The sequence below is a fragment of the Aspergillus flavus genome, chromosome 3 (assembly GCF_009017415.1).
Source record: "Aspergillus flavus chromosome 3, complete sequence".
Lineage (NCBI taxonomy): Eukaryota > Fungi > Ascomycota > Eurotiomycetes > Eurotiales > Aspergillaceae > Aspergillus > Aspergillus flavus.
The window spans coordinates 4,956,951-4,981,155 of NC_092407.1; the positions used below are offsets into that span (position 1 = coordinate 4,956,951).

The window sequence follows — 24,205 nt, forward strand, 5'->3', positions numbered from 1 at the left end:
TAGGGTGAAGGGCTACATACTATTTCTTGCCTGGGCGCCTAAACTATAAGGCGATGATACTGTTAGCCTTAGGCACTGACCCCCTTGTGACCCCAAATTATCGTCTTTTGCTTCTCATGTTTCTGCTTGTCCACCACTTGCTCAATCTTTCTTTCAGAGGGGAAAGAAACGGAAAATAGACAGAGACCCTGGAAGAGATTTAAATTGGTTCGGCGAAATGTGTAGCGGCTGGGCCCACATAGGGAACTATACATACTCCGTAGTTTATTTTACTAATTTTGCCACTATTTTGCTAGTAACCGTCTTTGATAATACTATTCATTTATATGAAATGTAGCTGTTGAATTGATAGCATATTTGTGGAATAAATGGTACGTGCTATAGATGGTAGACCCGTCACCAGCTGCACTGCCCAACGACCAGAGTCAAGAAGTAGGGTAACTAGGGCATCTCCAAAAGCTTCTTAAATAGAGTTAAAGATACACTCGCATCTCAACCTACATTACTGACATCAGGCCCGTAGCGCCCTGGCGATCAGCTCTCTCTAACAGCGTCTTCGAGAAACCGCATGTTGAGAGCCGGCTGAGATAGTAGCTGTTCAAGAGATGAATCCGTCCACAGGTTACCCCCGCGCGACAGAATTGCGGGCAGCTAAAATGTTGGCAAGGCTGCATTGGTAGGGACATCTAATCTATCTGATAGCATCGTGCGCTTTGTATGGGCGGCCAGGGCAGCTTCAATGAGCTCAACGTGGTGGTAATACTCCTGGGCGACACAGTTCCCAGCGTCTTTGAGCTCAGCCAGAAGTCGTGAGGCTTCTTCAAATGAGTCACAGCCACTCTGGTTGTCTTGTCCCTCCTGAATGCTCGATATTGCCAGGATGGTCAGAGATGAGAACAGATAATGTGTGAAGAAGAAATAGAATGTGACAAACAAGCCGTCGATTCCGGAGTCTGTGACGTGCTTCATGATTTGAATAACGCTGAGAATCTTATCCAAGGTGAGTCAGCGAAGTGAAAGTGCCAGAAGCTAGATGGAAAATATGGGCCTTTTAAATGGGTCACTTTCAGCCTTGGAGCCAAAACGCTGAGTATTCAAATACCACTATCAGTATTGATCTATGTAAAACTAGAAGCTCGTATCAAACGTGATATAAATCATTCCTACTCAAATAATACCTCTGCGCCTGCCCATCTTCGCTACCGTACTCGAACCTCAAAATGGCCTTCATCCACCACTCCAACGCTTCCCGCTTCAGTATCCATGCCCAAACGGAGGCCGCCATGTGCATGAAGAATCTCTTCCAGGTGGACAACTGCCGTCGCTGAAATTCGCACTTGGCCTGAATAAACGCCACACCCGCCCCGGACACTCCCCGGCCTTGCGCAAAAACTGGGTATAAACCAGGTCTTTGTCAAGGATGAAAGCAAGCGCTTTGGCGCTTATTTCGGCTCCTTCAAGGCCCTAGGTGCCCCGTATGCGGTCTATAAGATCCTCGCAGACGAAGTTCATACAAAGACAGGAGCTCGACCGTCACCAGCCGAGCTGCGTACTTTTCAATATCGCGACATTACCAAGAGTGTAACTGTGTGCGTTGCGTCCGATGGTGACCAGGGTCGTGAACTGGCATATGGCGCCCAGTTGTTTGGCTGCCGGTGCGTCGTCTATATCCACAGCCAAGTCAGTGAAGGCCGCGCAGACATAACGAAAGAGCTAGGCGCAGTGGTGATTCGAGTTAATGGGGAATATAAAGCGTCTGTTTCCCGTGCAAAAGAGGATGCCCGCATGAATAACTGGTTTTTCGTGAGCAGCACCTCCTGGCCCGACTTTGATAATGACATCCCACAGCATGTTATGAATGCCTAAATGGTGGTCGTGGAGGAGGCACTGATCGCGATTCCCGTGTTAGACCATATCACCCACGTCTTTGTCTGCGGAGCTGTTGGCAGTATTGCCGCAGCCATCTTCCAGGGCTTCTACACTCGCCTTCACGATAATCGCCCATCCGGAATACCACAGTTCATTGTCGTTGAACCATCCGAGGCAGATTGTCTCCTGCAGAGCGCCAGATACGGAAATCAGAATGGTCGCTACGCACGCTCATAGCCGGCCTAGCCTTGCCGCGTGCCCTTGCCGGCTGCATGGAAGGTGCTCCACTGGCTTGCGAGAGGCTTTGTCGCAGTCCCGGATACCATTGCGGTAGATAGTATGAAGACATTAGCCAGTGGTTGTGAAGGCGATATTTCTGTGGTAAGCGGCGAGTCTTCAGCGGCCAGTATGTGTGTCCTGCTTAGAGCCAGCACTGACTCGACGGTGCGTAACAAGCTCGGGCTGGATGCGAACAGTCAGGTCTTGCTGTTCGTATTGGAGGGCGCCACAGATTCCCAGATATTCGAGTCATTAGTGGGCACGTCGCCAGCGGCGGTGTTTGCGGCCAAGGGGCCCTTCGCGGTCTAGTTTATCTTGTCAGAGCAATGGTTGCGTTGTATAATAAGAGAAGTCAACGTGCTCTATGACATTTTTGCGTGAAATCCTCCTTCTATGCTAAAGTGGGTTAATCTAATCAACTTACCTATTTATCCATATCTAATTGCCATGAGCCTTTATTCTGAATAGCCCGTCCTCCATTATAAATTGTGTATTGAATACAGTATTCTATTTCCTAACTTTTCATAGTACGGGCCATCCCAAGACAATGAGTCGAGCTACCAGCCAAGAGAATAAAGGATCTTTAGGAACGAGGACATTGGCTGGTTTGCACAATTTTTCACTCTATTCATAAGAGCCTTCAGCTCATTTCCTGTGGTGCTTTGTCGACAAAATTGACAAACCTCCATGCCGAAACTTCCTTGCGGTGCTTTGGAATTTCTCTTTCCATCCTGGCTTCCTGATCATTTATTATGCTTAAAAAGCATCCCCATGACAATTTCGTATCTATCAGGTAACTCTCTCTGTTCCATTGTCGTCATCATTTCTTCATTAATCAGTATATCATCTTGATGTTTAAAAAGGACCCGCATAATGTCTTTTGCAGGGAGCCCTTCATTCCCTGCCACTATTCTGACTAGTTCTTCAGTAACTGGTAGACTATGTCGATGATTGAGAAGTATCTCCATCAATTCAGGTCCACAGACTCCCCGGTTCCCTGCCGCTGCTTTGACCACTTCTTCAGTAACCGGTATATTTTTCTGATACATGAAAAGCCGCCCCATTATATAATGTGCATACGGACCCTTGTTCATTGCCACTGCTTTGACCACTTCTTCAGTAACTGGTATATTATCCCGATACTCCAAAAGCAGGTCCAATATCATAGGTGCATAGCCACCATTGTGCTCTGCCGCGACTTTAACAACTTCTTCGGTGACTGGTAAATTGCCCTGATACTGAAGAAGCATCTCCACGATTTGTGGTCCATCGGGCGTCGTATTTCCTACCACTGCTTTGACCACTTGTTCAGAAACTGGGACGGCTGTTCCCATTTGAGTCAGCCAGCCTTTGAACAGGCCTGGCTCTCCTTGGTCAGCTAACTGTACTGCAATGCCATCAACAATGACCCTCAGATCAGTCGATCCTTCCTCCGTATCCGAACCTTCTTTCTGGTATTGAGGTGCAATCTGAATGAGCTCCATTGGATCTCTGGGGCGAACATCATTTTCGGTGTCAGACACGGTTCTCGCCCATGTAAGGGTAATATCATACGGCGGACTTTGCCTTGAGTCCATTTCTCGCAAGGATTCCGTATCCGGATTGTCATTATATCCAGGTTGCTAGGGCGTTATTGCAATATTGATTATTGTAAAGTGATCCTTTGATAGTCTGATAATGCATGGATTCGAATTTCCTCGTAAAAGACATAGGATATCACAACTTTGAATAGGTTCTGCTGAAGCTTGAATCATCCATCTACGGCCCCATTCATTTTGAAAGACAGATGACTCTGGACTATCATTGAAGAGGATATTGAGCTTCTGTCGGTTACTTTCATAAATGTCTTCAACGGAGCCAATGCAACCCAAAATCCAACACTTGGTCTGGATGATTGCGATGTCCTTTTCAGGATAAGTCTCCACAATGCCTTCGCCAGAGAGAATATACTGAATGGTATTACTGAAAACATCATACCATGGAATGTTGTAGTCCGGTTTCAAGCCAGGTGTGTTGGGGTCATCAGCAGCTAGTCCCAGCAATGCATATACTTTATCATGGCTTGTGGAAGCCATGTGGTAACGATACATCTCAATCAGCTCACCAATACATAAGCTTCCCCGTAACTTGGGCGCATTTCTTGGCCGAAAATGTGCGCCTCTAATCAGGTAAACGACTGGGTGTATGTGTCCCAGTGAAGAAGGAATTTCTAATTGACCGAGTCCTTCACAAAATGTGTACCCATTTATTTGGACAGAGCCGCACATAATCTCAATCGACCGAGCAACACCGGCTTCTTGGAGTACCTATCTTAGGATGTCAGTAAATTCTCATAGGAAGCTACAAGCAGACCTACCCAGATACGGCGAAACCACTTTCGCCGTAGCAACTTTAGACATAGCTCACTGCTGGATTCGAGCAGCTTAGTAGCCGAATCATTACCACTCTTGAATCTCTTCTCTGCGATATTGCGAATGATTTCAAGTGCTTTATCGCCATCTTCAAATGCCTCTCCAAGCCAGATAATAACACGATCAGCTTGCGCATAGATCGTCCGCATGAGTGGGATCTGTTGGTTTTTCTCGTCCATATCGTCTTGGTTGATGCAGATTGCATCAACCCACAACACCCTCTCAAGCTGATGGTCTCGAAGGTTGACCAAGGCTGCATGCAGGTTCGCTGTGATTGGGACAGTATGGCCATGTAATATTATTTCCTTGTGCTTTTCAGCACTGCCCTCTTCATCGCCAGACCAGACATAAGAAAGTGCTTCATAAAGGTGCTTTCCACCTTCTGCCCCTGTGAGATCGTAGGTGAAGAGTTCGCATTTTATCTCGGCGTTCGTTTCCTTGTCTGGGAGGAGGCGAACCATTCGAGTCGCGTTAGGTTCCAGGGGGACCGATTTGTACAAGTCAGAGGACATAATAGATTGAACAGTCTATCCCCAGTAAAGAAGGTGTATTCTTTTTATAGAGGGCTATAAGTTAGTGAGCATAGAAAAAGTGGTATTCTTGATATCAAGGGCTTGCAAGGCATCGAATTGTTTTTGGTGAGGTGTGGGCGGGGCGTGACTGTTGATGTGGCGGCTTGTTAGAGGCTGGGAATAGGAGAAGCTGAGTAGGCCGTGCATATATAATCTGTCAACAGTATATAGACCGGACACCAAAACCTACCTTGTCGCATGTCCCAAAACCATTAGTTTACATCGAATGACCTGACACGGGAATGATACTAACAAACTCGTCCTCTGATGGCGACGAAATTTTACCTTATGGCATAATCATGACCGTATAACTGTACTGCAAAATCACTCTCTATATCAGAAACCACAATCCCGGTGCATGATAGCCGTCCAACACAGCCAACTTCGAATACTACAGTCTATAGTACTGAGATAAACTCATCATCCACCCAACAACCTTGCAGAAGTTATAGGATCGCTTTCTTATACATCCCCTTATAGCTGAACCCGAACAACCTGCCCACCATACACAGATCCATCTACGGTGCCCCCTCGAGTTGTGGCATAGAGAGTCTTTCCATCCTGTGTGATTGCCAGCGATGTCGTTCCTACCAGCGTCGTACCATCATCTCCTCCTCCAACAATAATCTTTTGCTCTCCATCGAGTGAAACCTGGGCTATGGCATTATCCGGCTGCGCAAGGTACGCCACATTAAGATCTTCCAGAACCACGAAATCGTCCCAATTATATGATTCCGCATCATTGAGCGCCGCAATCACCTCGATGTCGCCAGTCTTTTGTCCAAACCCGTCAATGGGTACCCGCGCAAAGATCTCCCTTGCGGTATTAGTAAAGTACATATAATCGCCGGCAATCTTCAGCCCGTTCACACCAATCGGGGTGGATGCATTGGTAGGTGCGGTGAGCAAGGGGTCGTTGAAGGCAATCCCTACGTTCCCTGTGTCTGTGTCGATACGGAAAACAGCCCCGAGCCTTGCGTCCCCGGCCAGGACCACGTGCGGATGTGCAGGTAAGGCCGCCATACCATTCAGCATAATGGCATTCGGAATCTGAGAGACCACTTCAACAGTTGGGTTCGCGGGGTTGGCGTTGAAATCCACGGTGTATACGGTTTCATTGGTGTAGCTGTAGTTACCCCGAATGCCACCTATGACGGCAAACTTGTCGGTGTCGATCGCTGCAATACCGCAGAGGGCGGTCGCGCCAGGAAGAGCTGCGACAAGTTCCGCTTCAGCATTGGGCACGGAGGGATCGAGGGTATAGAGACGACCTTGATCAAAGGTGGTAAGAAGAAGACTGCCATTCGGCCGGAGGGCGCTGTTCTCAATATCAACTGATGTAGAGAAATGGAAAAGCTCGGTTGAATCAAGGGCTATAGCCCAGTTTGTGTCTATAGCAAGAAGGGCTAGAGTAGTTATAATGCGCATGGTTCTGCTGAGTAGGAATCAAGGACTGTTATCACAGTGGTTGCTCATTTGAACATGCCCAACACCGCTCATGTTGGGATGGATTATATGGCCCTCTGCAGAAGATGAGCAATCTCGGAGATTAAAGCGGAGTCGGCTTCAGGAACCTATTCTGGTAACGATCTCTCGGAAGAACGCACGGTCGATCTTGGCATGATTGAGATTAACTGTTGAATGAATCTCCACAATTCCTCATACTACTTTGAACCCCGGGCAGCACTCGACGTATTGACCCTGCGTTGAGTAGTAATGAGATGCCGATCCGCCCATGACACGGATTAGATAGATGATCATCGCCAGCGATTGCAGGTATATACAAAGGGAGTTGAGCTACTAATAATGATGAACTCGGTATTAGTTGTGAGCTGATCGGTAACCGATATATATATCCACGATGATGGCATTTACCCGATATAAATACCGAATACTACATTAGGATGATGTCACCAGAAAAGAGAGATGAAAAAAACGATCAAGGGCAGAGCCAATGGAAAAAGGAACGGAACTCCTACTTCCAGAAGCCAACAAATACTCTTCTACAGTTGAATAGCTATGCCTTGTCATGGTAAGGGCTTCTTTGTTATTGTGAAGGCGAGAATCTCGGGAATCGTTAGATCGATAATTGCCGGGGCAACCAGACTAGGCTATCAGCCTGAGGCAACAGTCACATGATCATGAGGGTGATCGCCCAATCCGGAAGGTGCTCTCAGCCAATGACCTGTGCACTTCTTCTGGACTTCACGTCTTATTTGCTTACACAATCCTTACCCAGAGCCTTGCTTAGAGACACCCTTAACGGACCAGATCGAGATGCTTTACAATCAAGCTCCACCACGCCCATGGAGATATTATAGCCCTGAAAATCAGTCACAATAGCAATCCACTATATAGGCATCGAAATTCTGGGCGCCTCTAACGCTGTGACCCTGCGTGGACTACAGATTGCAGTGCGCAGGACCTCTTGTTATCTATGAAACCATTGAAGGGCAAACCTATTGAAGAAAGAGACGCCTCCATGACATGGCAGATGCCATGAGCAGAAATAAAATAGCTGATGCGCGCATGCATCTGCATGATGTCAGGGTTGCCTAGCTTTAGGATGCTTCGTCCCAGGACATTGTCCAGCATCTCGAAACCTCGTATGTACCTCAAATATTGAACTACCGAGTGAATGCGTATTTGAGGAAGCCCACCGCGGCTATATGACAGATATGAGCAACAAGCGCGGTGTTCGGAAACTGATTGCCACCAGTAGGGTCGGCATCATCTTTTTCTTCGTGCTGTGTCGTCGGTACTGCGGTGGGCTAACTTGTGTTGCGACAACACTGAAGTGTCACAGGATACCACTGAACTAGCAATCACAAAATGCCAGATAGTATTTCGCAGTTCTGCTCCTTGCATTTTTGTATAGCGATCGCGCGAGCGCGCATTAAGGATATCGCCTCTGTCGACCTCGCTGGCCAGGTGTGCAATCATAAGCAACCCTGGTGTGTGTTAGGCGTCGCAGTCCAAGTTGAACCAAAGCCGAAGAACCTGGGGAAAAAGGCACCGTATTCCATTCAAGTTCCCCGAATAGAACAAGGGACCAAAAAATTCAGAGAGTCCAGATAATGAACAAAGGAAAAGATATGGAGAAACCACCCATGGTGGAAGCCATGGCGTCTCGGTCGCTGCGCCCCATTTTTGTTTGTTTGAGGGTTGTTTGTATTTTTCTATCCTTCGCCAGGCGGCTGTAGGGACCGGGGGAAGACTTTTCCCCGCCTTATCCTGACTGGTTCACACTGCCATAAGACGGAGCGAGGTGAGGGATTTGGGAGAAGCCTGATAACGGCGCAAAGGATTCGCAGCAAAACTACATGCCTTGGCTAGTTGTATTAATACCCACCGCACAGCTATTTCGTTTGGATAAAGTCCGAACTGGCTAAGACGATTAAGGATACTGATCGGCAAAAGCAAAAATTGGGTAAACACGGCGTGAGCCTAGGTGAAACACCAGCAGGCTGACAGATGAAATTCAACAAGGGTAGCATTGACGCACCCACTCGTATCTGACAAGGCGCCCTGTTCGGATCCATGGATGAGCCTTATGAAGGCTGGCTTCGGCAAGGACTGACTTGTCCTGCATCGTTCTTCCCATGGGAAATAGTAGTCTACGGACAAAAACAAGAAAGAGAAGGAAAAGGTTGTCTGAAAGCGTGCCCCGTTAGTCAAAAAGAACTTGGAGAAAAGCACCGTATCCTTAGCGCAAATTGGATATTTCTGGTAGGTTCCAAGACTATCTGGCACTGGCGAGTTCGCGTGGCATTTGAGTTGGCGAATCCCAGCGCAGGAAGGTTGCCAAGCAGCTAATCAAAGTTGCTGAGGCCATCCCGAAGACACCAGTAAAGAACAAAGCCGCGTTGGTGGCTGCGCTAGTCGCCCGCATCTGGGAAATGCCCGGGGAGTCTCATTTGTGATTAGTGGAAGGACCGTCTCTCACCTTAGGTCAATAGAGGCATGGTCTGACTCGGGATCTGACCTTTCATAGGTTCCCCAGCAGCCACATTGACCACAAAGGTTGCATTCGGGACGGCTGGTGGCGGCCGGCTGTCGGATTTGGTGCTGCCGCTCGTATCACGATTCCTGTGAGAATGGTAAGGTAGGTTTGGACTGGTCTAACCATGTATCAACACCGAAGGAACCATTTGGGCTTCTGGGAGGCGCTATTGACTACCAAGATTGTGACAAGACGTTGCCAGGAAACCCCACAAGTCTTATGCGAGTCTTGATTCTAGGGCTGTGGAGTGATGAGTCGTTCTTTTTTCTTTCAACCTTCCGCTTTGACCGCCTGCCCGGTGGGTCAATTTTGCAACCACGCGACCAGTCACCAGCCGCGGCTTACCCTAATTTGTTGTCGGCCTGACGCTGAATGACCCGCCGAGCCACTACGCTAGGATCTCTCCCCACGGGGCGTTGGAAGTATCGCGCCATGACCGGTTGCAGGATTTAAAGATTTAAGGTCATCCCCACGGGGGCCCCTCAGAGGGAGCTCCATGACCGAGAAATAAAACCCCAGGAAGGAGTCCGGAGTGAAGACTCATCGCGTCCAATCTCTCCCAAGCTCTACCCTGAACCCTTTCAACCACCATGGACGAAAAGACATCCCTCGGGGCGACTGCACACAATGAGACCCTGACTCAGGCGACAAAGTCAGGACTGGCGGACCCCGCTGACCGCCGCGAGTCCTTTGCTCTCAATCTCGTTGAGAATCCGCTGACGGTGAGCTTTCACAACTGAAGATGGTCGGGTCGACCTGGGATACTGACCTGGTTTGCTCTTACAGCGCAGCTCTCCAGAGCAGGCTGTTCTCGATGCCCGAGCTTTCGCCGAGTCGCACCAGATGGCGGAGCACGCAGATCTGTTTGGTCGCGCCGCTCTGGTCGCGCGGGACCCCCAACGCTTCGAGATGATTACTGAGCTCTCTGAGGATGAGCGCGCCGCCCTCATATATGAGCGCGATCACAAATGGCACGGCCCCTTCATGCTCTGGTACTCGATCGCTTTGTGCGCCGTCGGAGCCGCTACCCAGGGATGGGATCAGACGGGATCGAACGGTGCCAACCTGTCCTTCCCGCAGGAATTTGGCCTGGTTGGAACAGCGAGAGCTGAATGGATCGTGGGAGTTATCAATGCGATCATCTTTTTGACTGCTGGTCTTATGTGAGTATGATGGGAATCTTGATATATGGGTTCCCATACTGACGATTGACCTGCGACACAGTGGTGCCTTTATCGTCGATCCACTGAACCACTACTTAGGCCGACGAGGAGAGATTTTTGTCACGGCTTGCTGTCTCACGGCCACCCCAATTGGCTCGGCCTTTGCCAAATCATGGCAGGGACTTTTCGCCGCGCGATTTGTCATGGGTATTGGCATCGGTGCAAAGAATGCTACGGTACCTATCTACTCCGCCGAGATGGCCCCGGCTCGAATTCGAGGTGCTCTGGTCATGTTCTGGCAACTGTGGGTGGTAGCAGGTGAGTGATCTTCGGCTGGCTCTCTCGAGACATGGCTAACGGTCGCTGCAGGTATTTTCTTGGGCTTCTGCGCCAATGTGATTGTGAAAGACACGGGAGATATCTCTTGGCGTCTCCAACTAGGTTCGGCCTTTATCCCATCTTTCATTCTCGGCGCGGGTATCTATTTCTGTCCCGAGTCCCCACGTTGGCTCATGAAGCATGGGAAGTATGCATCGGGATTCAAATCCATGCTGCGCTTGCGAGCTCATCCTATCATCGCCGCAAGGGACTTCTATTATTCGTGGGTTATCTACGAAGAGGAGCTCAAGGAAGCCCGCGGCGCTGGCTACTTCGCGCGTATGTGGGACTGTTTCGCTGTGCCGAGGATTAGGCGCGCTAACTACGGTGCCTCAACCGTCATGCTTGCCCAGCAAATGTGCGGCATTAACAGTAAGTCACCGTTCGTAGTTGGTCTATGATTCCCCCTAACCCCCTGCAGTCATCTCTTTCTACAGCTCAACGATCTTCGAAGATGTCGGCTACACCTCCGAGCAGGCCTTGTATGCGTCTCTTGGCTATGGCGCTATTCAGGTCGTCTCCACTATCCCTACTCTCTTCCTCATCGACACCAAAGGGCGGCGAACCCTGACGTTGGCTGTAAGTAATCCCTACCCTGGTTGAAGAACCTAGCTGACTGTCCTATCTATGAAGACCTTCCCCTTGATGTGTATCTTCTTATTGGCCGGTGGGTTGTCGCTTCTGAAAGATGATGGTAGCAGAGGGGAACAAATCGGACCAGTTGTCCTGTATGTTTTCCCCCTATGTTTGCAGCTTTGAATCCTGGCTAATTACTCCTCAACTAGATTTGTTTACCTCTTCACGATCTGCTATTCGTTGGGTGAAGGACCCGTTGCTTTCCAGTACTCTGCCGAGGTGTTTCCCACCATTCAGCGAGAGCAAGGAATGGCTTGGGCTGTTTGCATCAACAACACCTTTGGTGAGTGTTTCCGGTCTTCATTGTAGAGGAATTCTCCTAACAAAGGCATGTGTAGCGGGTGTTCTCAGTCTCACCTTCCCTCGGATGAGGACCGTCATGACTCCAACCGGCGCTTGTAAGTGAACATTGCTGGACTCTACCGCGGCGCAATTCGCTGACTCCTAGCTCAAGTTGGTTTCTACGCCGGACTCAACCTTATCGCTTGGTTTATGATATTCTGTTTCGTCAGGGAGACCAAGCAGTTGACTCTTGAGGAGTTGGATCGTGAGTAGAATCTCGCCCCACACGTATCGCCTTCTCTCATATGTTTTGCAGAGGTGTTTTCGGTCCCAACGAAGGACTTCATCCACCACGAGTTGACCGTGTGGCTTCCTTATTTCATCAAGCGCCATATCTTCCGTCGAAATATCGAGAAGCCGCCACCAATCATCGCAGCAGCGGACGGACCTGTGGGCAGTCGCGCGGCCTAATGTTTTTGGACATGAGTTGAGTGGACAGTCATAATAAGTTGAATTGTGGAAGCTGGAGGATAGGACCGCAGTATTCAAAGATACTGAATCCTAACCGCCCCCAACAGAAGTGCCGGAATGCGACATACCAGAGAGGAAGTTGTTGATAATCAGAACTTAGATTAACCGCTCCATTATTACTATCACACCGCCAATCTTGTTTTCCATCTGCTATCGGATTGCTTCCTATTGGTAGACTGCCTATCATATACTACTCCTTCAAATTGCGAGGGTCATTACATCGTCAGTGCTAGCAAGAAACTCCATTTGACAACCCAGTTTTGCAAATGCGGAATATTTCCTAATTTTAGATAGATATTTTAAAATGGTTTGGGAAGTACGGCTGATCCGGGATATTCATATCAATAGTCAGGTATCACTTGGCCTTTGAGCTAGGGAAAAAGAAAATGGATATTTCAGAAGAGGTTTCGCTTGCAAGCATTGCGTACTGAATAGCGTTTCGTGATGGACCTACGTGTCCTGTTGATTAACGCAATAATGACCAATAAGATGAGGAAGTAAACAAAGCTGAGTTTGATCTGTACCTGAACCTTAATTTAGGAGAATTGTATGCATCACAAACAAGATACGGGAGTAGGTTGGCCGCTCCGATAGGTACTTTCGTTCCAGGAAGGCCAGTTTCGATATCATTTTTGCGTACGTCACCAGTGGTGTGTGCGAGGAGGGAGTAAGTATACCACTAATATTGAAAGCTAAGAAGCTTCTGTGCTAACAATGAACCACTTGGTGCCTGAGGATACAGGGGGATTAAGTCGTTGAATGTTAATTCCGAGTCCACGGAATTACCCCGAGTCGATGCCGCACCTTACCCGGAAAGGCTAGACTGCTTCTATCCGAGTGCCGACAAGCTTTGGGCACTAAGCCTAGATAGGACTAACGGCGTCGTACACCCGGCTCCACCTTGCAATACTTTTTTGGTGGACTCAAACCAGGCAGCAGCTTACAGAGATCAGTCCTGCGGTTCTTTCTTCACACCAATCGAACATGAAATTGTCCAATCTTGCATGATGATGAAAGCGGCTCCTCACCACTTCTTTGAGGCGGGAATTCTCAACATACACTACGGCAATTGGGAGCTTCCGCAGTGCGATTTGTCTGATCCGTTATAAATAGCGTCATGGGCTCCACGCGAGAAAAGCCGATAGCTCGGCTCCCACTAAAGCAGGATAACTGCAAGGAGCCTGATTGGCGATGGGTATCCTCTTTGCCCCTTTTTGCGGTCCTCCAGGGAATAGCGTGCCTTTACCACGTTTTTTTTCTCCCGGCGTATAACCCCAGCATGGCCGCCTCCTCGTCATACGCCATGAACAATTCCACTCCAATCCCTACTCCGCTACCAGGTCTTGCGCATTACCGTCACATCTGAAACAGGCAGTCTTCGCAGAATCGCCCGCCGAGCGGACTCCCAGCCGTACTACGACGACAGCAACGTTTTCATGCGCCCCTTTCGGTATGTCGGCATCCTGAGTGCCCTGGCCAGGATTGCGGTTGCCGACGAGCAGACTGAATGCAACCCGCTGAACGCGACATGTCCCGCGGACCCGGCGTTGGGGACAGAGCATACCTGGTGGTTCAACTCCACGCTGGATGAGAAGTTGTGGAATATGACCACCGGGGTCCCGACTTACACTTCGGAAGGGGCGGAGTTTTTGATCAAGACCGAAAACGGATCGACGCTGTTACAATCCAACTTCTACATTTTCTTCGGGGTGATGGAGGCACACGTCAAGATGGCGAAGGGCGCCGGTATCATCAGCAGTGTGATTCTCCAGTCGGACGACTTGGACGAGATCGACTGGGAATGGGTCGGATACAACACTAGTCAGGTACAATCCGACTTCTTTGGAAAGGGCAACACGACCACGAGTGACCGCGGTGGATACCATGCCGTGGCTAACGCCGATACCGAATTCCACAACTACACCTCGTACTGGGACAAGGACCGCCTGGAATGGTGGATTGATAATGAACTGGTGCGCACGGTGAACTACTCGGAACCCCTGACTGTCTATGGCAAGAATTACCCACAAACCCCGTGCCGCGTCAAAGTCAGCAATTGGCCGGTGGGCATTGCGTCTCAGTCGATTGGAAATATCGAGTGGGGCGGCGGTCTGGTGAACTGGACCAATCTCCCCTTCACCATGACGGTGCAGAGGATTCGTGTCCAGGATTTTCACTCGGGTAAAGAGTATACGTACTCAGGCAACTCGGGCTCATATGACAGCATCAACGTCGTCAGGTATGATCTTCTATATGTTCCTGTCCCGCTTTCTGGTAGCTTTGGTGGGCTAAGATATGACTGATCGATACTGCAGTGGAAACTCAACCGCCAAAACGGAGATCAACAAGAAGCCGGCCAAGACCCTGGCTCAGAAATGGGATGACCTGGGCAAGGCGGCCCATATTGGTGTGTATTGCGGGGCTGCCGCTGCCGGGGTGCTCATCGTAGCCGGAATCGCACTGTGGTGCGTCCGACAACGTCGCAAAGGTCGTCTCGAGCGCGGCCTCGCCGAAGGTCCGCCGAGTACGGCCAAGCCCATCGAGATGGAAGACTATAAGAATCGATGGAGGCAAAGCGACTGGGGGCATCGTGGCTACCAAGCTGTTGACCAATAGATTGTGTATTCTTGCAATGAGTTGTATCTGATGCACTAGTGTAATATATTATCCCTTGTTATCATGTCATACGTATATCTTCGCGGGCATCAAAAGCTAGTGGGTAAAGGCATGCTTCCTTTGGTTCTATGGAATGTTAAAGGCAGAGAAAATGATCAGGCACCTAATCCAGAGGTTAGATGATAAAAGTCTTACCCAAAAGACCATCACAGGGTAACCGTGCATTAACCTTGCTTTAAGAGACAACGAATGATAATGGTGTGGAGGTTCAACTTCAGCGCTGACATTTCTACTCCACGGGGATCACTATTTCAGATCTCATTCCATTCATAACTCACGACTGCATATGTTACTCTAGCTTCTACCAGCCGTACTACACCCACCGCAACTTATCATTACGCCCACGCTACTATTTCTAAGGATGGATACAAGGGACTGTGTAAAACTTTGCGAGTCATCCATTCCGATAATCCTAAGGAATAGTTGGGCTTTCCTCTCATGCTGGCATCCCCGGCTATTTCAAAGCATATATAGATATCAGGAGTCAGGACAGTTACTACATCACCATTAGTAATTGGGACGCAAAATGTACAAGTCGGTACAACTTACATATTGGAACTCGAAGTGACCATTGATGTTGATAAGCCTTTCACCCAAGTTGATATCAGCTGGCACCCACTGTCCCTCCCTGTCCCGCAGCTGGGCACGGAGGATGGGCACGTTGTCATCTCCTTCGAAATTGAACCCGACTTCCGCAGCAGTCTCAAAAAAGTTTGGTTCGTCCCACACAAACTGGCCTAATTAAAGAAACATGGTCAGAGACTGCATCGGTTTAAGATAATGGAGACGCCAGAACCTACCGTCAACGTTACCAATGAATTCGTTCAAATCAATTTCAGCGTCCTCCCATCCGCCGTCAACATTGCGAAGGCGAGCAAAGAGGACGGGCCCATCAAGACGGACAGCCTCAGCGGACTCGTAGAAGTTTCCGGCCATAGTGAATAAAGTAGTTTGAAAGTTTGAAGGGTATGAATTGATGATAGTAAAAAGGGTCCAGCAAAGGTGGCAGAAGCACTTCCTATATATCCCAACAAGTGGGGTTCTTCCTTCTCACCGTACTCTCGATCTCAGCCACAAGGTCAGTATTCTTTGCTCATTGCTGCATATTCTGGTGTAGTGGGGGATCCTAGCCCGGTACATTGCTATGGATAGGATGTCGCAATTGGAGGGGCAATGGGTTGACGGAGGGGTAATCGAGGCTGGGTGTTTAGCGAGCTGAAAGCTGAGCAGTAAGTGTTGACTAGCGCATCCTTTTTAGTAGAGAGATCGGCCGATGTGGAGAATTTGGCATACTGGGATAGGGTGCGAAACCATCGTGCTGATCCTTGTGGGGGGGGGGGGGGGGGGGGGGGGGGGGGGGTGGTTATATATCATTTACTCTTGACGTATCCTGTTGGCTGTACTCAAAAGATAATAGGACGACTATTGGCAGAGTGGTCCTGATCATTCCACTCAAGACCTGTAAGCGAACCACTCCACAGGAATCAACACGATTTTTTTTTTCGCACCCTGGCGTAGTATCCGTGGCCCCACATACACAGAGCGAAAGAAAGAGAAGAGCCTGGACGTGTCAACCAAGCACACCACATGGCAATGTTATTCGCTCATGCTTTCTCAATATAAGGGCTAATGGAGTCATGAATGCATAATTACACAAGCATCGATGCTAGCACGTCATACCATACCAGCTAGATCTACAGTTCGACCTCCCTCGCTTCACTCCCCTAGCCCCTCCATCAGCCACTCGTCGTATGAGTCCCAACGCCGTCGGTCGGTCCTCGGGGTTCCACTGCAAGGCCATCCGGAGCCACCGCAAAAACCCTTCTTTGTCTTCCCCTTTAACCCTCTCGGCAAGGCTCTCGAGGGTAACATCCGGAATTGGGGCTACTTCCTTCCAGTTGCCCGACTCATCCCAGAAGGCCGAACTGAGGTGTCTCTGTTTCCGGAATTCGGGCGGTGGAGGGCCTAGCAGGGCAATCAATTCTGCCATATGGACCCGGTCATCAAATATACCATCTGGGTTTCTGCCATTGATCAGAGTGCGAGAGCTAACAATGTCCCAGGCCTATATATACGAGAATGTTAGCATTTGCTACTCAAGTAAAAGCGAGAATAGTTCCACTCACGACCATGGCAACACTCCATATATCCACCTTGTAACCCCAGTTTGATCTTAAAATTACTTCAAGAGCTCTATAAACATTTGGCATAATATCTTCATTGTGCTCTTGGTCGCCCAATCGAGCTTCGCCAAAATCTGCGAGAATCGGCAGTCCACCCTTTGGAAGGAAGCCTAAAGACTTGTAGATTGTTCGGTCTTTGAGCGCCTTTCTAGGGGATGGGTCTGCAACTTCGGCTTCTTCAAATCGGGAAAGATAGCTTGTCTCTGGTCCCGGAAGTAGTAAGTTCTTCAACTGAAGATCTGCGACAGTGTTAGGCCTGTAATATACGGTTTTCAGGGTGATTGGGTATATTACCGGTATGGATGATATGGCACTCCGAGTGCAGGAAATCTAAGGCGATAAGTAGCTGTCTAATACCTGGCTTCATGTCATCAAGGGTCATTGCGTGCCCACGAAACATCTTCACCAGAAAGTCCGCGCTCGTTCCGAGAGGCTCGTGAACAAGACAAACGTGGCGGCCATGGGGGCCCTCGATATCAAAATGGTCGAGGAGTTTGCGAATAAAGTTTCTGCCAGGGTGTTTTGTTTCTACCCCATTCATCTGCTTGTAGATGCGCAGTTCTCGCACGTGCGCACGGGCTTGGCCCGTCACGTAAACTTTCAAAACAACATATGTTGAGGCACTGGATTCCAGCATGTTAATAGAATCGCCATTATATGGACATACTGAAGCGAATCTACTACACCTACATCAAATCCTTCGCAAGTCATACTGTTGAGGTTACTCCATACCCTATCTTGGCAAGTGCTTGATACCGGCCATTGAGTACCTCACCCTGGTTGACCGGGTAGTATTTCTCGGGTTGGTATGTCGGCAGTGTCTCCTCGTCAAGCTTGTTGGACCGGTCAAGCAACTCAAATCCCGAGGTGGGAAATACTCTCGGGGTGCATGTCCACTGCGTTGTCGACATGACTGTTCGATGAGGCACAGCTGTAGTTCTCGGACCAGACCGTCGGGAAATTCGTTGATAGCAGGAAGTGGACGGTAGAGACGTAGTGAAGCCCCTGTAAGCACCACGAATACAAATAGTCCACGCGTTTCCCGCTGCTCGCTGCATTATGAAGTTGAGCACAAAAGCCAGGTCGGGCGCGTAGACAAGATGACATACTGAGGTACATAGTTATGACCCTTGAATCATTCCCTAAGCACCCATCGTGACTACACTAAACTGGAATCGATTGAATGTCAATCATCCCGTGTGATAGGCTATCACAGTTCCCCTTCCAACTTCACACTTTTTACCACGAAAGCATGGAACCTAGTCCCAGCTCTACAATGCTCATGCCGACAATTGCACGAGCTATATACGACGAATGTTGCCATTCTCATCCGTTGTCATGTATTTGGCAAATGCACGTCGATCCCACATGTTTCTGTCGGTAGCCACTGTATATCTACTGAATATACTAAACACCACTATGACCAAAAAAAATGGTTTAACAAAGCCCCACGAGGGATCAAAACATTTATATACTACTAGTAGAGCACGACTGGTGGATGCTCTACTCCACAATGCTCCAGCCACGGCTTCACCTATCTGATGACCTAGTTGGGATCTCCCACCACTCCCACATCTCGCAGTGCTCATGGGCAATATCCAAGCCATGCGGGGAACAGTCAATGTGTTTGGAGCATATATCTCTCGGACTGGAAAGATCACTAGTTCTAGCAGAAATCCTCGCTTGTAACAGACCTGGGCGATATTAGGATTCTAAAAAATACATGTGATCTGTGGTTTAGAGAGAAGATATCACGTTAGGCCAATATATTTTAATCCTTACCCTCCTTCCATATCGCAACTTGCTACAACAACTTGCACCCTCTCCTTTCTTACGCTTAGATTCATTAAACTGAGTTGCTGTTCACCGCCCGCTACTATTCTCTTTACATTGACTTCTGTGGCTAACTCACAATGAATGGTCCTTCATGCCCTTAGGTCTAGTACGTTCAACATGGTCGAAACTATAGTCAGTTAAATACCATCAATGGCCCAATTATTATAGGTAGTCACTGCGGCAGGATCCCAACTGATCAGAAATAGGATATCCTATAAAGAAACAATACCTGTCCCAAAGGCTCTTCTATTAAGAATGACCTAGATCCAATGGAGAGCGCCAGTTGCAGGATAGGGCCTAGTGATACCTGGAGGAAGTAGAGACAAACTAGAGAGTAGTACAAACCGGAGAGTAGAGCCCAACAGGATACAACACGGTATTCTTTCACGGAAATATTGCAATAAACTTTCGCCAAAGAGCGAGGGGTTCACACCTAATATAAGTGATGACATCGGATCCTGGAGAATCCGGCTCTTGCAGGAACACAATGAGGGCTGGAATAACGAGTGCAGTGCTCATATAACATCCCATTGCAATTCCCTTCATAATATCCTTAACAGTATTGACGCCCGTCGGCTGATCACGGGGGAGCCTCGCACCGAAGGAGATTACCGTGACGACAACGGAAAATATAATGTAGTGCAAGATCAAAACCCATCCGGCGTGCACCTGGATAGTACCGACAAGGAGGAGTAGGACGGCCAGCATGGTCAAGAAAAAGCAGTTGAAAGCGCTGACCAGGCTGAATAGATGGCGGCTCCAGCTTCCGAATCGCTCCTCCAGTTCATCTCCAAATCGGGCTTGAGTGTCGATAGTGAACGGCAGAACCGTCGTGCAGATGCCAAAGGCCTTGACGATCTTGAGTCCACCGGGCGCTTTTTGGAAGTTTCCCATGAGCCAGAGCACTTGACTCATCAGCGTGTAAGCATTCCTGTAAGCCCAACCCATCCAATGGAGGGCAGTAGCTGGTGACGTGGAAGGTGCGCCAAACTCCGCGGCGTCCGATCTGCTTGGAGCTTCGAGAAGCCCACCGGTGGGGTGACGCACCTAGAAATCGTGGTAATCATCGCCACCTTCCAGTCGATTCTCGTGGATGGCTTCAGAAACAGCCCAGATACTCACCCCAAGGAGCCTCAACTCGGAAAACAAACAAATCCAGCCGGTAAAGAAGGCAGGCAGCGATCACAGAATTCAACCTGCGGGTAGGATCTCCCTCGAAATACGAACTAGGGTGCGCCTTGCATCGCTTATTGGCTGTCTGCTAATTACTTCTCAGATATGAGTGTTCTCATGATCACGCGATATCGACAAATAAGGTGAGGTGGAAGGAGGAGCACGGACGTACGGAAATATATTCTTTCAGGTTTCCTACAATAGACGTATCGTAAAATACAGGCATAAATGATAGGGGTGGGGGATTGACTCAATTACCACGTTAGGACTAGGGTTTGACATGTCACTGATTTGCTGCAGAAAATAGACCAGGCGCAACCCTCGTCTCGCCTGTTCTTGACCTGCATGCACAAAGCTACCCTCTGCCTTCATATCCAGCCCTACCAGAGCGATTCTCTAGACTGGATAATAATTAGTGAGCACTTCTAGTTTGAGTATTACCCGGGAATAGCTCCGTGTGGGCTGTATAATACTTTCTTCGCCCTCACACCAAACCCGTAGGCACAGACGTCCGAAACTAACGAGGCTAAATTCATCCAAGCCGAGAATGAGCGTGAGCTAGTGAGCAGACATAACGGAACCAATGAGCGTGCATAAAATCCCATTAAGCTTGATGCCGAACAGACAATAAGTATACCTAGTGATAGTGAGGCTACAACTTTTGGTGCCTTAGGCAGAGTCGCAGAAGAGGTCTTTCCTATCCGGATTACTTTACAAGTGACTGACTGTCAGTTGTCCAAAGAAAACAGCATAATTAGCTCTAAACACCATGGTACCTAAAATAATACTAGACGGTATATCGGAATTGAGGATTCTATGATTGTCAGGTCTGTTTTGCTGTCGGGACGGTAAAGGCTGCGGGCTTACAGTCTTATCAGTCAAATCATCCTGATACGCATTCTCGAATCCCTCAAGCACACCCGTCGCATCCCTCCGGCGATTATCATAGAGACAGACAAATCGATAGACGAACACGAGCACGGCCGCAATGACAGAAGTCACAACCGTGACAATAAAACCTGGAACATATCGCGGGGAATCCTGCTCTCTGAAGCAAAGTGGCCCGACAAAGTTGCCTGCCAATGAAAGTTAGACATACCAATGAAAAACCAGGCAGACACTTACCGAGACAATAGCCGATGTAGAGGCCAGACGAGGACAGAGAACGTTTCGTGTATCCCGCGATATTACCAATTTGAAGACCCATCAGCACTGCGTATCCAGCGCCCATGGTCGGGAGGATATAGCACGCGAAAAGTAACCCACCAGTCTCATTAAGCGGCAGTAGCAATAGCAGTAGACAAGCAACCGTAGTAACAATCTGGCCTCCAATAACCAGCCACGAGCGGATACCCTTGGACGTGTACTTATACCCAAGCCACGGCAGTATCAACATCATCGTGCCTCCGTAGAACCCTGCAGGAATAACAAGGAGTAGGGACTCGAGGGTACTAAACCCAAACGAGTTGATGATAATAGGCGTAAACGTCGAAACCGGCGCATTGGCAATCATCGCCAGGAATGCGGTGAAGAAGATCAGCCAAAACTTGATGTCGAGAGCAAGTTCCACGACCTGACCCATTTTGAAGTGCGTGTTGCGTACTCCGCTATTGTTGGTCCTCATTCTGGCGACCGAGATGTATCGTTCGCGTTCATTGAAGCCACGGGCGCTGACGGGGTCGGATGGGAGAAGGAATTCGAGGCACACTCCCCAGAAGATAGTCAGAGCTCCTGCAAAGAGGTACATGTACTTCCATGAGGGTAGGGAGCCTTTAATGTGGCCGAGGCCGTAGTTGATGAGAGGGGAGAAGATGGAAACGTAGCCGGTGCAGGAATACCATATTCTGGGGAGATCAGTATGGGCCACAATAGTCATCGCGAGAGATATACCCCATGCGCAAAGCCTGTTCGTTCTTTTTGTACCAACCTCCCTATACACGTTTAGAATACGCATCAACTGGCTTTTGAGAGCTGACGTACCACAATCATCATAAACATCGGACTAATTCCACTCTCCAGCAACCCCAAGAAAAACCGCTGAGCATACAACGATTGATAATTGTGACAGACCGACGTCAAAATAAGGCAGATACCCCAAAGTGTGACTATCCCAGAAGCCACGTGGTGGATGGGATATCGCTGCGCGAGAAACATAGTCGGGTACGCTCCGACAATGAACCCTAGATAGAAGATGGCCGCAGACATGGAATATCGGTTGCCAACGATCAAGCCGAGATCCTGGCGGAGGCCGAATATTGCCTGAAACGTCAGCAAACGCTTATTTAGACTAGGGTACTGGAAAGGGAAACATACTGCCTGAGACAGCATAGCCTTATCGTAGTACTGTAGACCGTAGGTCATGCACAGCACAGGCAGAAGCCTCCAGTCGATCTTCCGGACTAATCGCTTCTCTTCCGAAGGCTCCCAGGACTGCTCACCAGTGTAATGAGCAAGAACTTTCATCGCCTCATCGGTGCGTGTAGTGTCAATGTTCTCCGTCTTCTGGGGAGATGCTTCAATGTGGTCGGCCACAGGCTTGCCCTCGGACAAGCTGTCCTGGGGTGGGGAGTCCATAACGACTGGGTAAGAAAAGGATATATACTTTGATAGAGGTACCAATATTCTTATAAACAAAGAGACAGTCAGGCATGGTCAGCGGGCAGTGACCGAAATTTATAATGACAAGGATGTGATACTTAGAGAGCCAAAAAGGCAGCAGCCAAAAGGTCAATTCAGTCCAGAAATCTGGGGAAGATGACCCACAGCGGACCGCGGGTCGAGAAACTATTCCCAACTCTCCGTTTGAGTTTCGGGACAAGCAATCAGAAACCGGTCGGTATTTGTTAATTACTCCCAGTATACCATTAATACTAGTGCTTCTCCACATTCTGGCATGCGGGGGACCCGAAGATTAATCGAGCTGTCCAGGTATTTTATAAACTTCGCACATCGGACACAAGCATTAGGAAGAATAGTCAGATAAGCGAGAACATGGCTCAAGATCGTCTCATCGAGATCCCGTCAGGGGCCTCCATCACCGTCAAACTCATCAACCCTGTGAACTTCGGGCCCTCCCATCTCACGCGGTTTATGGCCCCCCAAGTCCCCGGCCTCGACACCTTCGCACGAAACCCCGCATTTTCTTTCTTGATCGAGCATTCATCCGGTCGTAAGCTGGTGTTCGATCTTGGGATTCGCAAAGACTGGGAGAACTACGCGCCTAAGATCGCAGAGTATATCCCGACGACGGGGTACAAGATCGAAGTAACGCAGCATGTCGCTGATATACTTGAGGAACACGGTGTCAAGGCCAAAGATGTTGAAGCGGTTATTTGGAGGTGTGCTTACCTATCCTAGAAAGTCCCGAGTAGAGTTGATAACATTTGGGTAGTCACTGGCACTGGGACCACATAGGCGATCCTTCGACCTTCCCCCCAAGTACAGACCTTATTGTCGGCCCTGGTTTCAGAGATGCCATGCTTCCAGGGTACCCGGCAAACCCGGACTCTCCAATCCGCGAGACTGACTATGCGTACGTTGCCCTCTCTTCACCTACCCTTTCTATTCTACTATCTACTCTAACCAGGACGTAACGATGTAGGAACCGCACCCTCCGCGAAATTCCCTTCACAGGGCCCACCACCCTCCACATCGGCCAATTCCCTGCCTACGACTACTTCGGTGACGGCTCCTTCTACCTCCTCGACAGCCCCGGCCACGCAATCGGCCATCTCTGTGGACTCGCCCGCACAACTACAGCCCCAGACACATTCATCCTCATGGGCGGAGATATCGCTCACTACACGGGGATCTTCCGGCCTTCAAAGCACCTACCCCTGCCCGACTCCATCCAACCCCATCCCATATTTCCAAGCTGCGAGGCCGCATTCTGCCCCGGGAGCGCATGGGAAGAACTCCAGTCCTCTCGAGGAAGAAAGGTAACAGACAGTCTCTTCGAGCCGACATTCGGTCACGATATCCCACTTGCGATCGAGACGATTAGTAAGTTACAGGAGATCGATTGTGACGAGGACGTGCTCGTGATTATCGCGCATGATTTCGCGGTCAGGGATGGGGTGGACCATTTCCCGGCTGCTTTGAATGACTGGAAAGAGAAAGGGTGGGGGAGGAAGCTTCGGTGGGCCTTTTTGAGAGAGTTGGAGGCATATTGGAAAGCGAAGGGGTTGGTTGAGTAGTTGAAACCATGAATTTG

At 49.2% G+C, this 24,205-nt stretch overlaps 11 protein-coding genes across 11 annotated transcripts; 4 read left to right on the forward strand and 7 right to left on the reverse strand.

Annotated features, from left to right (window-relative positions):
• Positions 1-346: 346 nt before the first annotated feature.
• On the forward strand, positions 347-2,457 carry F9C07_2221201 (threonine dehydratase; the record flags this gene model as incomplete). The annotated part of the gene is made up of 6 exons (XM_071509725.1): positions 347-1,285; positions 1,308-1,320; positions 1,408-1,655; positions 1,677-1,851; positions 1,882-2,028; positions 2,116-2,457. Exons 1-6 carry the CDS (start codon positions 1,221-1,223, stop codon positions 2,455-2,457), a joined length of 990 nt encoding a protein of 329 aa, XP_071365338.1. The 5' UTR covers positions 347-1,220.
• On the reverse strand, positions 652-969 carry F9C07_7757 (uncharacterized protein; the record flags this gene model as incomplete). The annotated part of the gene is made up of 1 exon (XM_071511672.1): positions 652-969. One exon carries the CDS (start codon positions 967-969, stop codon positions 652-654), a length of 318 nt encoding a protein of 105 aa, XP_071365337.1.
• A 42-nt stretch (positions 2,458-2,499) lies between the features above and the next one.
• Positions 2,500-3,812, reverse strand: F9C07_1480720 (uncharacterized protein). The gene has a single exon (XM_071508131.1). The coding sequence runs from the start codon at positions 3,723-3,725 to the stop codon at positions 2,892-2,894; it is 834 nt and encodes a 277-aa protein (XP_071365339.1). The 5' UTR covers positions 3,726-3,812; the 3' UTR covers positions 2,500-2,891.
• A 459-nt stretch (positions 3,813-4,271) lies between these two features.
• Positions 4,272-5,338, reverse strand: F9C07_1480746 (heterokaryon incompatibility protein-domain-containing protein). The gene is made up of 2 exons (XM_071508132.1): positions 4,505-5,338; positions 4,272-4,458 (listed from the first exon to the last, which is right to left on the reverse strand). The coding sequence occupies exons 1-2, from the start codon at positions 5,069-5,071 to the stop codon at positions 4,420-4,422; spliced, it is 606 nt and encodes a 201-aa protein (XP_071365340.1). The 5' UTR covers positions 5,072-5,338; the 3' UTR covers positions 4,272-4,419.
• Positions 5,339-5,605: 267 nt separating this feature from the next.
• Positions 5,606-6,559, reverse strand: F9C07_7760 (uncharacterized protein; the record flags this gene model as incomplete). The annotated part of the gene is made up of 1 exon (XM_041285618.1): positions 5,606-6,559. One exon carries the CDS (start codon positions 6,557-6,559, stop codon positions 5,606-5,608), a length of 954 nt encoding a protein of 317 aa, XP_041145426.1.
• Positions 6,560-9,724: 3,165 nt separating this feature from the next.
• On the forward strand, positions 9,725-12,064 carry F9C07_7761 (putative facilitated glucose transporter; the record flags this gene model as incomplete). The annotated part of the gene is made up of 10 exons (XM_041291490.1): positions 9,725-9,856; positions 9,921-10,297; positions 10,359-10,615; positions 10,667-11,047; positions 11,097-11,254; positions 11,309-11,403; positions 11,461-11,594; positions 11,650-11,709; positions 11,766-11,858; positions 11,910-12,064. The coding sequence occupies 10 exons, from the start codon at positions 9,725-9,727 to the stop codon at positions 12,062-12,064; spliced, it is 1,842 nt and encodes a 613-aa protein (XP_041145427.1).
• A 1,177-nt stretch (positions 12,065-13,241) lies between these two features.
• Positions 13,242-14,740, forward strand: F9C07_2231742 (transglycosidase, GH16 family; the record flags this gene model as incomplete). Its single annotated transcript, XM_041291491.2, has 3 exons — positions 13,242-13,319; positions 13,465-14,363; positions 14,440-14,740. The coding sequence occupies 3 exons, from the start codon at positions 13,242-13,244 to the stop codon at positions 14,738-14,740; spliced, it is 1,278 nt and encodes a 425-aa protein (XP_041145428.2).
• A 312-nt stretch (positions 14,741-15,052) lies between these two features.
• On the reverse strand, positions 15,053-15,761 carry F9C07_7763 (Cyanovirin-N). Its single transcript, XM_041291503.2, has 3 exons — positions 15,601-15,761; positions 15,350-15,537; positions 15,053-15,296 (listed from the first exon to the last, which is right to left on the reverse strand). The coding sequence occupies exons 1-3, from the start codon at positions 15,734-15,736 to the stop codon at positions 15,294-15,296; spliced, it is 327 nt and encodes a 108-aa protein (XP_041145429.1). The 5' UTR covers positions 15,737-15,761; the 3' UTR covers positions 15,053-15,293.
• A 385-nt stretch (positions 15,762-16,146) lies between these two features.
• F9C07_2282777 (kinase-like domain-containing protein) lies at positions 16,147-18,041 on the reverse strand (the record flags this gene model as incomplete). Its single annotated transcript, XM_071510583.1, has 4 exons — positions 16,147-16,865; positions 16,927-17,222; positions 17,251-17,606; positions 17,716-18,041. The coding sequence occupies 4 exons, from the start codon at positions 18,039-18,041 to the stop codon at positions 16,467-16,469; spliced, it is 1,377 nt and encodes a 458-aa protein (XP_071365341.1). The 3' UTR covers positions 16,147-16,466.
• Positions 18,042-19,203: 1,162 nt separating this feature from the next.
• On the reverse strand, positions 19,204-22,566 carry F9C07_2231745 (major facilitator superfamily domain-containing protein; the record flags this gene model as incomplete). Its single annotated transcript, XM_041285619.2, has 6 exons — positions 19,204-19,866; positions 20,860-21,068; positions 21,118-21,836; positions 21,883-21,923; positions 21,973-22,251; positions 22,306-22,566. The coding sequence occupies 6 exons, from the start codon at positions 22,564-22,566 to the stop codon at positions 19,204-19,206; spliced, it is 2,172 nt and encodes a 723-aa protein (XP_041145430.2).
• A 417-nt stretch (positions 22,567-22,983) lies between these two features.
• On the forward strand, positions 22,984-24,188 carry F9C07_7767 (beta-lactamase-like protein; the record flags this gene model as incomplete). The annotated part of the gene is made up of 3 exons (XM_041291519.1): positions 22,984-23,330; positions 23,384-23,524; positions 23,594-24,188. 3 exons carry the CDS (start codon positions 22,984-22,986, stop codon positions 24,186-24,188), a joined length of 1,083 nt encoding a protein of 360 aa, XP_041145431.1.
• Between the last annotated feature and the right edge of the window lie 17 nt (positions 24,189-24,205).